The sequence below is a fragment of the Chiloscyllium plagiosum genome, unplaced genomic scaffold (assembly GCF_037043375.1).
Source record: "Chiloscyllium plagiosum isolate Xiang-an unplaced genomic scaffold, Cpla_swu_hap1 HiC_scaffold_20, whole genome shotgun sequence".
NCBI lineage: Eukaryota > Metazoa > Chordata > Chondrichthyes > Orectolobiformes > Hemiscylliidae > Chiloscyllium > Chiloscyllium plagiosum.
In genome coordinates, this window is record NW_028270158.1 from 65,658,369 (window position 1) to 65,675,899 (window position 17,531).

General features: G+C 42.9%; 1 protein-coding gene across 3 annotated transcripts in view; it reads right to left on the reverse strand.

Annotated features, from left to right (window-relative positions):
* LOC122560473 (protein tweety homolog 3-like) overlaps window positions 1–17,531 on the reverse strand; it is a 307,798-nt gene that overhangs the window by 22,624 nt on the left and 267,643 nt on the right. For 2 of the 3 annotated variants that reach the window (XM_043711109.2, XM_043711110.2), the window contains exons 12-13: window positions 16,026–16,205; window positions 5,706–5,781 (exon numbers count right to left, since the gene is read on the reverse strand). In XM_043711109.2, coding sequence (XP_043567044.2) covers window positions 5,706–5,781; window positions 16,026–16,205 — 256 coding nt within the window. Of the gene's footprint in view, window positions 1–5,166; window positions 5,268–5,705; window positions 5,782–16,025; window positions 16,206–17,531 lie in introns of all 3 variants that reach the window. The other variant, XM_043711111.2, reaches the window with a different exon arrangement.

Sequence of the window (17,531 nt, forward strand, 5' to 3'; positions counted from 1 at the left end):
TAGAACTGATGCACACTTCGTCACTTCCATATTCATGCATCTTCAAAATAAAGACAGGACATTGGATGACTAGAAAATGATGCTTGAGAAGTAGTAACGGGCAACAAAGAAAAGAGGACCAGAATAGGTACTTTGCACCAGCAGCAGCATGCTAGAACTTCATGAGCCAGGGCGCAGAGATAAGTGTAGTTATCATCACTAAGGAGAACATGCTGGGGAAGCTGAAAGGGCTGAAGGTGGATAAATCACTTGGACCAGATGGACTACACCCCAAAGTTCTGAAGAAGATAGCAGAGGACATAGTAAAGGCAATGGCGGTGATCTTTCAGGAATCACTAGAGTCAGGAAGAGTGCCAGAGGGCCAGAAAATAGCAAAGGCAACCCCCTTTTTTTAAAGGAGGGAGGGAGGTAGAAGACAGGAAACTATATGTCGGCAAGTCTGACCATGGTTATAGACAATAGTTTAGTGTCCATTATTAAGAATGACACTGTGGGATACTTGGAAAGGCATGGTAAAATAGTACTGAGTCAGCACAGCTTTGTCAAGGAGAGGTTATGCCTGACAAATCTATTAGAATTCTTTGAGGAGGTAATGAGCAACATGGACAAAGTAGAGCCAGTGGATGTGGTCTATTTGGATTTCCAGAAGCCCCTAGACGTGCCACACAGCAGGCTGCTAAATAAGAGAAGAGCTCATCATGTTAGGGACAAGGTGTTGGCATGGATAGAGGGTTTCCTGACTGGCAGAAGGTAGAGATTGGGAATGAAGGGGACTTTTTCAGGATTGAAGCCAGTGACTAGTGGAGTTCCACAGAGTTCAGTAATAGCACCACAATATTCACATCATGCATCAATGAAGGAATGGAAGGCATTGCTGCTAGGTTTGCAGATGACACAAAGATCGGTAGAGGGACAGACGATGTTGAGGAAGTGAGGAGGCTGCAGAAGAAGTTCAACAGGTGAAGAGAGTGGCAAATAAGTGGCAAATACAATGCAATGTGAAAAAAAGTGAGGGATTTGGTGGAACAAAGAGGCATAGACTATTTTCAAAATGGGGAAAGGCTTCGGAAATCTGAACACAAAGGGACTTGGGAATCCTAGTTCAGGATTGCCTCAAGGTTAACATGCAGGTTCAGTTGGCAGTTAGGAAGGCGAATATAGTATAGCTTTCATTTAAAGTGCGCTAGGATACAAGAACAGAAATATGTACTGCTGAGTCTGTATAAGGCTCTCGTCATTTGGAATATTGTGAGCAATTTTGGGTCCTGTATCCAAGGATGGATGTGCTGGCTTTGGTGCGGGTCTACAAGAATGATCCCAGGAATGAGCGGCTTGACAAGTGAGGAGGTTTTGAGGATTCTGAGTCTGTACACAATGGAGTTTAGAAGGAACAAAAACAGAAGTTGCTGGAAAAGCTCAGCAAGTCTGGCAGTGTCAGTGAGGAGAAACCAAAGTTAGTGCTTCAGGTCCAGTGACCCTTCCTCAAAACTGGACCCGAGACATCAACTTTGATTTCTCCTCACAGATGCTGAGCTTTTCCAGCAACTTCTGTTTTTGTTACTGATTACAGCATTCACAGTTCTTTCGGAGTTTAGAAGGATGTGGGAGGAGAGGGTGATTGTTTCATTATAGCTAACAGAATACTGAGAGGACTGGATAGAGTGGATGTGGAGAAGATGTTTCCACTTGTAGGAGAGAATAGGACCCAAGGCCACAGCCTCAGAGTGAAGGGACGACCCTTTAGAACGGAGATGAGGAGGAATTTCTTCAGCCAGAGGGTGGTGAATCTGTGGAACTCATTGTTGCTGGAGGCTGTGGAGGCCATGTCATTGCATGTATTTAAGACAGTGATAGACCGTTCTTGATTACTAAGGGATCAAGGGGAGAAGGCAGGACAATGGAGTTGAGAAAAGGATCAGCCATGATTGAATAGTGGAGCTGACTCAATGAACCGAATTGCCTAATGCTGCTCCTATATTCGCTGGAGTTTGGAAGAATAAGGAGGATCGCATAGATGCCTATAAAATTCTAACAGATCTACACAGGACAGAGTCGAGAGTGTGATGCTGGAAAAGCACAGTAGGTCAGGCAGCATCTGAGGAGCAGAAAAATCGACATTTCGGGCAAAAGCCCTTCATCAGGATTCCTTTTACCCAAAACATCAATTTTCCTGCTCCTCAGATACGGCCTGACCTGCTGTGCTTTTCTAGCACTGCACATTTGACTCTAATCTCCAGCATCTACAGTCCTCACTTTCTCCTATCCAGGACATATGCAGGAAGGCTGTTCCAGATGATTGGGGGCAATAGACCAGGGGCCACAGCATAAGGAACTTGAGGTAAGTCACTTAGGGCTGAGACAGGATAATTTTTTTCACCCAGAGAGTGGTGAGTCTGGGGAATCCCTTCAATGCACAAAGTAGTTTAAGCCAATATACTGAATATTTTCAAAAAGGCATTAGATATAATTCTATGGCTAAAGGGATCAAAGGATATGGGGAGAAGGTGGGAACAGGAAACTGACTTATTTAGGGAGAAAGTGAGGACTGCAGATGCTGGAGATCAGAGCTGAAAATGTGTTGCTGGAAAAGCGCAGCAGGTCAGGCAGCATCCAAGGAACAGGAGAATCGACGTTTCGGGCATAAGCCTGAAGAAGGGCTTATGCCCAAAACGTCGATTCTCCTGTTCCTTGGATGCTGCCTGACCTGCTGCGCTTTTCCAGCAACACATTTTCAGCTACTGACTTATTTAGTCAGTCATGATATTACTCAATGGCAGTTAAGATTCAAAAGCCTGAATATACTATATCCGCTCCTACTTTCTATGTTTCTTTCTCAAACTCCATATAGACATGCCCCTTGTTACAAAAGAAATCAATTCAATTAAGCACACACCATCTGCCCTTCAGAAATCCAGGCTGATACTCTGATTTATTTTTTTACAAATCCAAGTGCTGGTAAGACTACTGACATGCTTGCCATCTTACATGGTCACAATTTTTCCCATCATATACTATTCACAAATCTAGAGATCTCTTGATAATTGTAATAGAGCTGTAATTTCCTCATCAATAATATCTTGGGATGGTACTGTTCCCAAATTAAAGGTTTATATTAAATCCACCAAGTTCTATGATTTCTTTTTAGGTGCTTTGCACCACTGGTAATTCGTTCTCTTCTTCCACTATAAAAGTGGTTACAAACTATTCATTTAACATGCTTACCATGAACTATAATCTTAATTGTTTTCTCCACTACCACTCTCTCTCTCTTTCAGTGCATTCACATTTATTAAAAAAAAATCTGCTTAGCTTTGAACTTTTTTGTAAGTTGTTTTTAATATTCTTATTTTTACACCTCATGATATGGTGAGTGTCTCTTTCGAGTCCCTTTCCTACTTCATAATTTCCACTTCCCTTGCACTTGTGGAAGACTTTCTCCTTCAATCATCATTGTTGACCACTTTTTCAATAGTGTTACACAAATACACATGTTGCCTTTTAGGTATACCTACTAGCCTTTCTTATAAAACTTCCCAATATCTGACTTTAGGTTTACCAATTCATAGCTCAAGCCCAGGTAATGTCTCATCCCTTTTGGCTCACTGAATTTTTAAATCATGGTTTGTGACTCTCCCTTCTCCTTAAACCCAATGTCAAATTCAATCATATTATGATCATGATTTCAAAGACGCATATTCACAGTCAGATTATTGCCTACTTCTGGTTTTCCTAATTCGTGAAGAAGGGCTTATGCCCGAAACGTCGATTCTCCTGTTCCCTGGATGCTGCCTGACCTGCTGCGCTTTTCCAGCAACACATTTTCAGCTCTACTTCTGGTTTTGCTTTATAATAGGACAACTTCACAGTGCGGAAAGCAAACTCCAGTTATTTGCTTTGATAAGCCAAACCAAATGACAATTTCCAATTTTAGCAAATTTCAGAAAGTCAGTCTAAAAATATACTTGAACCCGGTTTTACTATAAATAGGTAGCTGAATCTGATTGCTGTTTTATGAACAACAGTTAATATAGGGAAGATTCTAAAGCGATGTCGAGAGATCTGGGTAGTCTTTATTTACCAGATACTCTCAAGAGTTGCAAGACTTTATGCCTACTTTACATAGGGCGGCACAGTGGTACAGCGGCTAGCACTGCTGCCTCATATCTGGATTAAATTCCAGCCATTGGTGACTGTGTGGAGTATGCATGTTCTCCCAGTGTCTGCATGGGTTTCCTCCTACAGTCCAAAGTTTAGGTGGACTGGCCATGCAAATAAAAAGTTTCCCATAGTGTCCAGGGACGTGCAGGTTAGGTGGGTTCAGCCATGGTAAAAACCCCATAAGGGGGTGGGGTGCTCCTTGGAGGATTAGTGTAGACTGGTCTTTTTCTGCATAGAAAGATCATGGAAACTCTTTCTGAGGATTCTACATAAAGATCATAAATCTTTGTAAAAAGAGCACAGAAACTGGAAGTGGGATTATAGAAAACTGAGTTAAACAGAAAGAAATCAAATTTAAATAGAAATTAGAGCCAAAATACATTCTAAATTAGGATATCCTAACACTGCATTCTAATCGATGGTCTGTGTTGTCAATTCAAACTCTTTTTTTTTCATTTCATAAAAATTTCATCATATCATTTGGAGTGTAAAAACAGAATTAGATAAATGTTGTCCCCACATTATTAAATTTTACAACAGGCTTCCCTGATAATCTTCATAGAGCAGTTAATCAATAAATAGAAATTAATACAAATAATAAATACCATTATTTACTGTTTTATTTATAAACATAAATTATGAATACAAATAAAGATACAAGTGGATTTTGAAAGTAAACAGATAGTAACTTTTGACTGCCATCATCTGAGCAGCATTTCTCACTCTTTACTTTGACATTTCAATCCTTTAAGACCTTTATCTATTCTGCACCTTTGAAATATGCTGATCAATAATCTTCAATACCACATGTTACAGAAATTAAAATACTATCAAGCAATGCACATTGATTTAAATTTGGTCATTTTGCTGGAATTATAAGTATTTGAATGGTGCAAAATACTACCCTGTACTCAAAGGATTAAATTGAAGTCATATGCATATCACCAACAGACAAATTTAAAATAGAAAACTAATCAATTAAACTTGGCAAGATAAAACACCACTTACCAGTACACACTAGACCCTCTCTATAAAGTTGTCTTTTGCAGTCACACAAAAAGCTCGCTATACTGACGAGTGTGTTGGAGATAGTCTTTTATATGGTTCCCCTATAAAGAGGGAGCCATAAGGAATATGCGTTATCGGAGGGGTTGTGGCATACTAGACAATGTTATAGCAAGGGGCTAGTGTAGTCAGCTTTTGTTTTATCCTACCATCTCTAATAACTATGTGACAAATTTTTGACGAATGGTGCTTCATTTATGTACTTGTTCTAATACAGGGGAAATTTGTGCAACATGAAAATCTTTTGTTAGAGGATACCACAAGCTCTAATGCACCACACTCTTCAAAAATCTGTAATTTTTTTCCAGCACCAGGATACTATGCAAACAAAAAGTGACGGTATTAGTTTCATTTAAAAATTCTAGATGACCAAGTATTTCTTGATCAAGTCAGCAAATTATAGTATTCTACTGCTTTAGACTAATTTTACATCAGACAGAAATCAACTTTCAGTGTGAAAATAAAGAAGTATATCAACTTACAGAGGGAGGAGGAGATTCTCTGCCAATCAGAGGTGTGTTCTCACAACGGGGATTCTGGTAAGTTGTGTTCTGGCTCCTGTTTAAGAAACAGAACAGTTACATTTGTGTCATAATTCAAGAGGTACTGGACACAGTCTAAGTAAATTGCTCTTAATAGAACTTGACTCACTTTACTGTATTTGAATATCCATACTGTATAGAAGGCGGCACATGAGATTTACGAAAACAATTTTGTACACAGCACTTCCTCATTTAACACAGGAAAATAATAAATTTAGTTCCTGAAGAAAATGTTGCAGGTTTGGAAAGCTTTTGTGCAGTCTCTTTCCTTTCAAAGCTACTCTAATCATATTGATTACACAGAAAATGTCAGGATGCATTAGCAAACTAACTTGGGAGACACTCTGAAGCAATATATGTTAAAAAGTACACCCCTTAACTTTTAAATTATAGTACCAGAGTTAAAACATTTATAATGAGTTTAGTATTTAAAGCTTTGATTTCCATGGGCCAATTGCTTTCTCGAACCAATTTGCAATAAAAGAGGCATTGCTACTCAGAATAGAAATCATGATGATTGACTTTGACAGGCTGCAAAAAAGCAGATTTTATTTTTATCCAGAACCAAAGGAAATGGGCAGAAAAGTCAAGGCTCCATGACAACTATAAATTACACGCTAAATGACATCCATTTTTCTGCTCTTGTACCTCAGTTTGCACCTGTTCAAAAATAGATTGCATTGACTTTTCAAACTGAGTAAAAAAAATCAGCTGGGAACACTAGGAATTCCAATCTACAAACACCACCCGGCAAAGTTATCACTTCTTTTAATAAACTGTCAGATCAGTAACAGAAAAAAACACTGATTGCTAATTTGTGTTCCCAACTCAACATGATTATAATTTAACATTCTTTATAAACTGGTTATAAACAAGTAGTAGTATTTGTTTAATCTCTCTTGGTAATTTAGAGCAGAGGGGATGGAGGCTAGGGCAGTTGCATGCTCCTCTTACAGGATGTGGGAGGTAAGGGTCACCACTGGTGTCCCTGTTGACCTTATTTGCAAGAAATGCACTCAACTCCAGCTCCTCACTGACTGCGTTAGGGAAGTGGAGCTAGAGCTGGGTGAACTTCGGATCATTCAGGAGGCTGAGGGGGAGATGGAGAGGAGTGATAGGGAGGTAGTCACACCTAAGTTACAGGACAAAGGTAGCTGACCACCAGGAGAGGGAAAGGGAATGGGCAGACAATGCAAGGACCCCCTGTGACCACTCCCCTCAATAATAAGTATATTGTTGTGGGTACTGTTTGGGGCGGGAGGGGTGTGGAAACTACCAGGGGAAAGCCACAGCGGCCAGGGGCACTGAGCCTGGCTCTGTGGCTCAGAGAGGAAACGGGGGAGAATCGGAGAGCAATAGTGACAGAAGATTCAATGGCGAGAGGAACAGACAGGAGATTCTGTGGTTGTGAATGAGACTCCCGGGTGCCAGGCTCAGGGAAGTCTCGGATCAAGTCTACAGGATTCTTAAGGGGGAGGGTGAGCAGACAGAAGTCATGGCACATGTCAGGACCAATGACATAGTAAGGGAAAGGGATGAGGACCTGAAAAGGGAATATAGGGAGTTAGGTGCCTCACGTGTTGGTGAGGCTAGGAATAGAGATCGCGTGCAGGTGAACACGTGGCTGCAAGGCTGATGAAGGAAGGAGGGCTTCAGATATGTGGATGATTGGTATATCTTCTGGGGAAGGTGGGACTTGCACAAGAAGGATACCTTGCACCTGAACTGGAGGGGCACCAATATCCTGGGTGGGAGGTTTGTGAGAGCTCTTCGCAAGCATTAAAACTAGATTCACAGGGAGGTGGGAACCTGAGCTACTGATTAGATAAGGGAGTAGGTAGTAAACAGCCACATACTTCGTGCAGAGTCTGTGAGGAGGGATAGGCACTTGATAGGGCAAAGGAGCAGTCAGTGTGATGGGCTGAAGTAGAACATAGAACAATACAGCGCAGAACAGGCCCTTTGGCCCTCGATGTTGTGCCGACCTGTGAACTATTCTCAGCTCGTCCCCCTACACTATCCCATTGTCATCCATGTGCTTATCCAAGGATTGTTTAAATCTTCCCAAGGTGGCTGAATTAACTACATTGGCAGGTAGGGCATTCCATGCCCTGACCACTCTCTGAGTAAAGAACCTGCCTTTGACAGCTGTCTTAAATCTATCATCCTTCAATTTGTAGTTAAGCATCCTCGTACAAGCTGACATCATCATCCTAGGAAAAAGACTTTCACTGTCTACCTTATCTACTCCTCTGATCATCTTGTATGTCTCGATCAAATCCCCTCTTCGCCTTCTTCTTTCCAATGAGAACAGATCCAAGTCTCTCAGCCTTTCCTCATTAGACCTCCCCTCCAGACCAGGCAACATCCTGGTAAATCTCCTCTGCACCTTTCCCAATACTTCCACACCCATTCCGAAATATGGCGACCAGAACTGTACACAATATTCCAAGTGTGGCCGCACTAGCGTTTTGTATAGTTGCAGCATGATATTGCGGCTCCGGAACTCAATCCCTCTACCAATAAAACCTAACACACCGTATGCCTTCTTAACAGCACTATCCAGCTGGGTGGCAACTTTCAGGGACCTATGTACATGGACTCCAAGATCCCTCTGCACATCTACATTACCAGCAATCTTTCCAATGACCCAGTACTCTGCCTTCCTGTTATTTTTCCCAAAGTGCATCACCTCATGTTTATCTGCATGGAACTCCATTTGCCACCTCTCAGCACAATTCTGCAGTTTATCCAAGTCCCCCCGCAACCTGTAACATTCTTCCAAACTGTACACTGCTCCACCGACTTTAGTGCCATCTGCAAATTTACTAATCCATCCAAAAGAAAATTCAAAAAGGGAAAAAAAGCAGCATTTGTAAGGTTTAGGAAGCTAAAATCAGACAGGGCCTGTGAGGAATATAAGGAAAGCAAGAAAGTACTCAAGCAGGGAATTAGGAGAGCATGAAGGGGCCATAAAATCACCATGGCAAGTAGGATTAAAGAGAATCCCAAGGCATTGTATAGATACATTAAAAATAAAAAGGATAATGAGGGAGAAGTTAGGACCACTCAAAGATAAAAGAAGGAACTTGTGCTTAGAGGCACAGGATGTGGGTGACATTCTAAATGAGTATTCTGCATTGATATTTACCCAGGAAAAGGATTTGGAGGAAAGTGGGATTTGTGTGGAGCATGCTAATATGCTAGGGCATTTTGAGATCAAGAAGTGGTGTTGGATCTCTTGAAGAGCATTAAGGTGGATAAGTCCCCAGGGTCCAATGGTACTTACCGCAGGCTACTGAGACACATAAGAGAGGAGATTGCTGGGGCCTTAACGAAGATCTTTGTATCCTCACTAGCCACTGGAGAGGACTGACGAATAGCTAATGTTGCTCCTGTCTCCAAGAAGGGAAATAGGGATAATCTTGGAAACGATAGACCAGTGAGTCTCACATCGGTGGTTGGGAAGCTATTGGGAGAGATTTCTTAGGGATAGGATTTACATACATTTGGAAAATATTGCCTAATTAGGGACAGTCAGCATGGCTCTGTGCAGGGCAGGTCATGTCTTACTAACTTCAATGAATCTTTGGAGGACTTTTATCTATGTTCACAGTAGAAGAGACAAAGTGCACAGTGAACCAAGGAAAACGAGGCAAAAGGAACTTGAAGCAATCAGTTGAGAAAATGTACCAATGGGATGAAAGGCTGACAATGACCTGTATCCAAAAATATTAACTATGGTTACAGAGGTAGTGGATGCATTGTCTGTAATATTTCATATTCCCCTAGATTCTGGACAGCTTCAGGCATTGCTAAAGTTAACTACACACAAAAGATACAGAAAGCAGGAAAGCACAGGCCAGTTAGTCTCACACTGTGGTACGAATATGGTACAATTCATTTTTAAGGAGATAATAGCACAGACATTTTTAAAAAATCACAATTCAATCAGGCAGAATCTGAGGAGACTTGACAGGGTTGATGCATCATGGAGCAGTCTAGAAATAAAAGGACACAGTTTCAAAATAAAGAGCCTCCTATTTAAGATGAGGCTCTTTGCTGAGGGTTATCAATATTGGGTTCTTGAATAGGTTAGAGTGTTGTGAGAGATGAAAGATTTAAAAGGGACCTAAGGCACAACATTTTTATGCAGAGAGTGGCACGTGTATGCAATAAAGCTGCTTGAGAAAGTGATGGAGGCTTGTACAATTACGAAATTTAAAAGGCATTGATGTGTTCCTGAATAGGAAGAGTTTAGAGGCATCTGGATAGTAGTAACAGGATAGGTCAGAGTCAGCATGGATTTATGAAGGGAAATTGACTAATCTTCTGGAATTGTTTTGAGGATGTAACTCTGAAGATGGACGAGGGAGATCCAGTAGATGTAGTGTACCTGGACTTTCAGAAAGCTTTTGATAAAGTCCCACATAGGAGGTTAGTGAGCAAAATTAGGGCGCATGGTATTGGGGCAAGGTACTAACTGGGATTGAAAGTTGGTTGGCTGACAGGAAACAAAGAATAGTGATATATGGCTCCATTTCAGAATGGCAGGCAGTGACCAGTGGGGTACCGCAGGGATCAGTGCTGTGACCGCAGCTTTTTACAATATATATTAATGATACAGAAGATGGTATTAGTAATAACATTAGCAAATTTGCTGATGATACTAAGCTGGGTGGCAGGGTGAAATGTGAGGAGGATGTTAGGAGATTACAGGGTGACCTGGACAGGTTAGGTGAGTGGTCAGATGCATGGCAGATGCAGTTTAATGTGGATAAATGTATGGTTATCCACTTTGGTGGCAAGAACAGGAAGGCAGATTAAATGGAATCAATTTAGGTAAAGGAGCAGTACAAAGAGATCTGGGTGTTCTTGTACACCAGTCAATGAAGGTAAGCATGCAGGTACAGCAGGTAGTGAAGAAGGCTAATAGCATGCTGGCCTTCATAACAAGAGAGTTTGAGTATAGAAGCAAAGAGGTTCTTCTGCAGCTGTATAGGGCCCTGGTGAGACCACACCTGAGTACTGTGTGCAGTTCTGGTCTCCAAATTTGAGTAAAGACATTCTGGCTATAGAGGGAGTGCAGCGTAGGTTTACGAGGTCAATTCCTGGAATGGCGGGATTACCTTACGCTGAAAGACTGGAGCAACTGGGCTTGTATACCCTTGAGTTTAGAAGACATAAGATTATTAAAGGATTGGTCACTCTGGGGGCAGGAAACATGTTTCCGCTGATGGGTGAGTGCCGAACCAGAGGACACAGCTTACAAATATGGGGTAGACCATTTAGGACAGAGATGAAGAGAAACTTCTTCACCCAGAGAGTGGTGGCTGTGTGGAATGCTCTGCCCCAGAGGGCAGTGGAGGCCCAGTCTCTGGATTCATTTAAGAAAGAGTTGGATAGAGCTCTCAAGGATAGTGGAATCAAGGGTTATGGAGATAAGGCAGGAACAGGATAGTGATTAAGGATGATCAGCCATGATCATATTGAATGGTGGTGCAGGCTCGAAGGGCAGAATGGCCTACTCCTGCACCTATTGTCTAATGTCTATATGGGCCAAATGCTGGCAAAGGGACTGGATTGATTTTGGATATCTGGTCAGCATGAACAAGTTGGACTGAAAGGTCTCTTTCCATGCTGTACAACTCAAATGACAATGACATTACAACAGAAGCTGAAGTCCCTTACAAAATACTTGAACCCATACCATTGTGGTAATGCTACAATCAGCAACAGTAGTGTGAAGACTTGTTCCTCCCACAGATGATTACTTTTAAATATGGTGCTTGTGTCTATTTTAATGCAAGACATGTCAGGAATAAGGGTGACAAACTCAAGAGCTGAAAATGTGTTGCTGGAAAAGCGCAGCAGGTCAGGCAGCATCCAAGGAACAGAAGAATCGACGTTTCGGGCATAAGCCCTTCTTCAGGAATGAGGAAAGTGTGTCCAGCAGGCTAAGATAAAAGATAGGGAGGAGGGATTTGGGGGAGGGGCGTTAGAAATGCGATAGGTGGAAGGAGGTCAAGGTGAGGGTGATAGGCCAGAGTGGGGTGGGGGCGGAGAGGTCAGGAAGAAGATTGCAGGTTAGGAAGGCGGTGCTGAGTTCGAGGGATTTGACTGAGACAAGGTGGGGGGAGGGGAAATGAGGAAACTGGAGAAATCGGAGTTCATCCCTTGTGGTTGGAGGGTTCCTAGGCGGAAGATGAGGTGCTCTTCCTCCAACCGTCATATTGTTATGGTCTGGCGATGGAGGAGTCCAAGGACCTGCATGTCCTTGGTGGAGTGGGAGGGGGAGTTGAAGTGTTGAGCCACGGAGTAGTTGGGTTGGTTGGTCCGGGTGTCCCAGAGGTGTTCTCTGAAACGTTTCAAAGGGAAATGCAAAACTTGCGCCCACACCTCCCCCCTTACTTCCCTCCAAGGCCCCAAGGGATACTTCCATATCCGCCACAAATTCACCTGCACCTCCACACACATCATTTATTGCATCCGCTGCATCCGATGTGGCCTCCTCTATATTGGGGAGACAGGCCGCCTACTTGCGGAACGTTTCAGATAACACCTCTGGGACACCCGCACCAACCAACCCAACCACCCCGTGGCTCAACACTTTAACTCCCCCTTCCACTCCACCAAGGACATGCAGGTCCTTGGACTCCTCCATCACCAGACCATAGCAACACGACGGTTGGAGGAAGAGCGCCTCATCTTCCGCCTAGGAACCCTCCAACCACAAGGGATGAACTCAGATTTCTCCAGTTTCCTCATTTCCCTTCCCCCCCACCTTGTCTCAGTCAAAGCCCTCGAACTCAGCACCGCCTTCCTAACCTGCAATCTTCTTCCTGACCTCTCCGCCCCCACCTCACACTGGCCTATCACCCTCACCTTGACCTCCTTCCACCTATCCCATTTCCAACGCCCCTCCCCCAAGTCCCTCCTCCCTACCTTTTATCTTAGCCTGCTGGACACACTTTCCTCATTCCTGAATAAGGGCTTATGCCTGAAATGTCGATTCTTCTGTTCCTTGGATGCTGCCTGACCTGCTGCGCTTTTCCAGCAATACATTTTCAGCTCTGATCTCCCATCTGCAGTCCTCACTTTCTCCTTGACAAACTCAAGAGTATGGATCAGTACTTGGAACTATGATGTTGTGGCTATTATGGAGTCTTGGCTATCAGGAAGGCAGGAATGGTTGTTGGATTTTCCAGGGTTTTAGATATTTCAAAAGGAATAGCGGGGAAGGTAAAAGAGGTAGAGGCATGGATTTGCTCATCAGGGATGGTGTCAAAGCTGCAGAAAATGAGATCATCGAGGAGGGTTTGTCCACAGAGGGTGGAAGTCAGAAACAGGAAAGGAGCAGTTGCTTTATTGAGAGCTTTCTACAGACACCCCCATTAGCAACAGACAGATAAAAGAGCAGATTGGGAGGCATATTTTGGAAATGTGCAGAAGTAACAGGGTTGTTGTCATGTGAGACTTTAACTTCCCTAATATTGTTTGGAACCTACTTAGTTCAGATAGTTTGCATGGAGCAGTTTTTTGTCAGGTGTGTTCAGGAGGCTTTCTTGACACAATATGTAGATAGGTCGACTAGAGGGGAGGCCATATTGGATTTGGTGCTTGCCAACGAACCATGCGGGTGTCTGATCTCTGTGGGAGAGCATTTTGGTGATAGTGATCACAACTCCCTGAAATTTAGATTAGATTAGATTCCCTACAGTGTGGAAACAGGCCCTTTGGCCCAACCAGTTCACACTGACCCTCCGAAGAGTAACCCACCTAGACCCATTCCCCTCTGACTAATGCACCTAACATTACGGGCAATTTAGAATGGCCAATTCACCTGACCTGCACATCTTTGGACTGTGGGAGGAAACCGAAGCACCCGGAGGAAACCCACACAGACACGGGGAGAATGTGCAAACTCCACACAGATAGTCGTCCGAGACTGGAATCGAACCTGGGACCCTGGTGCTGTGAGGCAGCAGTGCTAACCACTGAGCCCTTACAATACTCATGGAGAGGGATAGGAGCAGATGGTATTGGAAAGTATTTAATTGTGGGAGGGGGAATTACAATGCCATTAGGCAGGACCTCTGGTGCCTAAGTTGGGAATGTATGTTCTCAGGGAAATGCAGAATAGAAATGTGGAGGTTGTTTCAGAAGCACTCTGCTGATGGTGGGACAAATCTGTCTAGCACTAAGGCTAAGAAGGGTTGGTAGGTTGAAAGAACCTTTGGTGACAAGGGATATGGAACATCTAGTCAAGAGGAAGAAGGAAGCTTACTCAAGGTTGAGGAGGCAAAGATCAGACATGGCTTTAGAGGGTTACAAGGTAGCCAGGAAGGAACTGAAGAATGGACTTAGGTGAGCTACAGGAGGCATGAAAAAAGCTATAGCAGGTCGGATTAAGGAAAACCCTAAGGCGTGAGGAACAAGAGGATAGCCAGTGTGAGGGTAGGGCCGATCAGGGATAGTGGGGGGATCTTGCATCTGGAGTCGGAGTAAGTAGGGAAGGTCCTTAATGAATATTTTGCTTCAGTATTCACTACTGAATAGGACCTTGATGTTTCGGAGGACAACGTGAAACAGACTAATATGCCAGAATGATGTTAGGAAGGAGGATGTGCTGAGAATTTTTAAAAACATCGGATTGATAAATCCCCTGGGCCAGTCGGGATATACCCTTAGTTACTACAGGAAGTGAGGAAAGAGATTGCTGCACCGTTGGCGATGATCTTTGTATCCTCACTGTCCACTGGAGTAGTGCCAGATGGTTGGAATGTGGCAAAGGTTACTCCCTTGTTCAAGAAAGGGGATAGGGGTAATCCTGGGAATTGTAGACCACTCAGTCAGTCTTACATCTGTGGTGCGCAAGGTATTGGAGAGGATTCCAAGAGACAGGATTTATGATTACTCGGAAAACCATAGTTTGATTAGAGATACGCAGCACAGCTTTGTGAAGGGCAGGTCATGCCTCACAAGCCTTATTGAATTCTTCGAGGATATGACAAAACACATTGATAAAGGGAGAGCAGTGGATGTGACATACATGGATTTTAGCAAGGCATTTCATAAGGTTCCCCATGGTAGGCTCATTCAGAAAGTAAGGAGGCATGGGATACAGGGAAACCTGTCTGTCTGGATACAGAATTGGCTGGCCCATTAGAGGACAAGAGGGTGGTGGTAGTTGGAACATATTCAGCCTGGAGCTTTGTAATCAGTGGTGTTCCGCGGGATCGGTCCTGGGACCTCTGCTCTTCGTGATTTTTATAAATGACGGATGAGGAAATGGAAGGGTGGGTTTGCTGATTAAACAAAGCTTGGTGGACAGGCAGATAGTGTGGAGGGCTATTGTAGATTGCAACAAGACATTGACAGGATGCAGAACTGGGCTGATAAGTGGCAGATGGCGTTCAACATGGAAAAGTGTGAAGTCATTCACTGTGGAAGGTCGAATTTGAAAGCAAAATACAGGGTTAAAGGCAGATGGATCTTGGGGTACATGCCCATAGATCCCTCAAAGTTGCTACCCAGGTTGATAGGGTTATTAAGAAGACGTACGGTGTGTTGGCTTTCATTAACAGGGCATTGAGTTTAAGAGTTGTGAGGTTATGCTGCAGCTCTAGAGAGTGCTGGTTACACCACTAGTATGTTCAGTTCTGGTTGCCTTATTATAGGAAAGATGCAGAAGTTTTAGAGAGGGTGCAGAGGAGATTTACCAGGATCCTGCCTGGACTGGAGAGTATGTCTTATGAAGAAAGCTCGAGGGAGTTAGGACTTTTCTCACTGCAGCGAAGGAGGATGAGAAGTAACTTGATAGAGGTGTACAAGATGATGAAAGGCATAGATACAGTGGATAGCCAGAGACTTTTTCCCAGGGCAGAAAGGGTCATCACGAGGGGCATAACTTCAAGGTGATTGGAGGAAAGTTTAGGGGAGATGGCAGAGGTAGATTCTTTACAGAGTAGTGGATACATGGAATGCACTGCCAGCAGTGGTAGTAGATTCAGATACATTAGGGACATTTAAGCGATTGTTGATTAGGCACAACGAAGGGTATGTATGTTACTCCGACTTTAGAGTCGGATAAAAGATCGGCACAACATCGAGGGCCGACAGCCTGTTCTGTGCTGTTTTATGTTTAAATACATAATTTGTCATTTTTCACTTTTTGAAACTGACATTTTGAAACCAAAGGAAATAAAAGCAAAATAGAATACAGGAACTAGAAGAGGAGGTGGTGATTCCATCACTTACATGTATTCTGTAACAGGGGCATTGCTGACCGTATGTGCTGCAGCAGGAATACTGGTCTCACTACCAAAACTACTCCCACAGCTGTACAGGCTGGGCATGTGAACTCTGTACAGGTTGTCATGTTGCTGGCGGTTTCCTTGTGGGCTCACAATATCCTCGTCGCCATCATCATCAACATGACTATTTTCAGAAAGGGAAATACAAACAGAATCAAAATCAGGCATGGCACTCTTATTAAACTAATGCATAATACTACGATATAATATTCAGTCTGGCGTACATTTTGTTCCTTAACATGTTGAAGGCACAAAATAAATTATACTTTTCAATGCATTTTTATATTCAATACATTTATATATCTTTTTTAAACATACTGTATTTGCTCGAAGTGCTGAGGTTATATAAAATAAACAATTTTTTAAAAACTGCTCCCTTGCAGATGTTGTTGCTATTGCGTTTGCAACATGATACACTAATTAATATTCTCCCTGACTGTAGCATTACTGGAAATTCCCACAGGTTGACCTCATTTCTCCTGTGAACCAGAGATATGCCCTTGACAGGTAGCAAGATCAGAGAATCCTTTGTCACTGTATTCCAAGTTATTAGAAAATGTCATAGAAAATATCATACATTATTGAAGTATTTCATTCACCAGCATTAATTGTCATTAGTATCTCTAGGATTCTACTGACCTCTAAAAACCTAGTGTAGACTTTTACACAAGATCAACTTTTACGAGTAGATATGGTACCAAAGAATTAACCAGCTGTACATCTATAAGATTAGAAGATGTCCATCAGCTCATACCATTTTGACTCAGAGTACCAAACTAATGTGGAATTTGACTTTCATGCACCTCACGGTGTCCCTCCTGCCAAGGTGATAGGGATAGTCTACCCATCTTTCAGTCATCAGATCCTTAAGGGGCCATATGGTATGGGCACCCTGCCATAGGCAGTCCCAACTTCCTAGTAACAACTGTCACTGGAGCGGATGGCAAGGTGTGAAACGTGGATGGGAAATGGGGAAAACGAGCCTCAGCAAGGAGACGAATAGTCTCTGATCAGCAAGGCAGGCAGGACAATTCCCATGAGCTTCCATTGGTTACAAGGTGCCTGAACAGGATGGATTCCTCCCCAAACCCATAAACACCACAGCAGCCTCACCAATTGGCATGGGAACCCTACTTTTGGTAAAATACCACAGCAACAGGAGAAACTGACTATCTGCTCACTTTAAGGACCTCAACTGGTCTATCTGCTTTTGAATCCTGATTCTTGACTGAAAGAACTGATCAAATAAATTTGACTTTAAATGAGAATATATTTTATTGCATACATGGCATAGTAAATACTACCATTTTGAAGGAACAGAGTCATGAGATGACCTGACGAGTTTTTGAATGATGATTGGGAAAGTTGAAAGGTTGACAAAAAAAAAAGAGATCCTTGGCTTTATAAATTGAGGCACAAAACAAATTGTAATGAAAGATTAAATAGAATT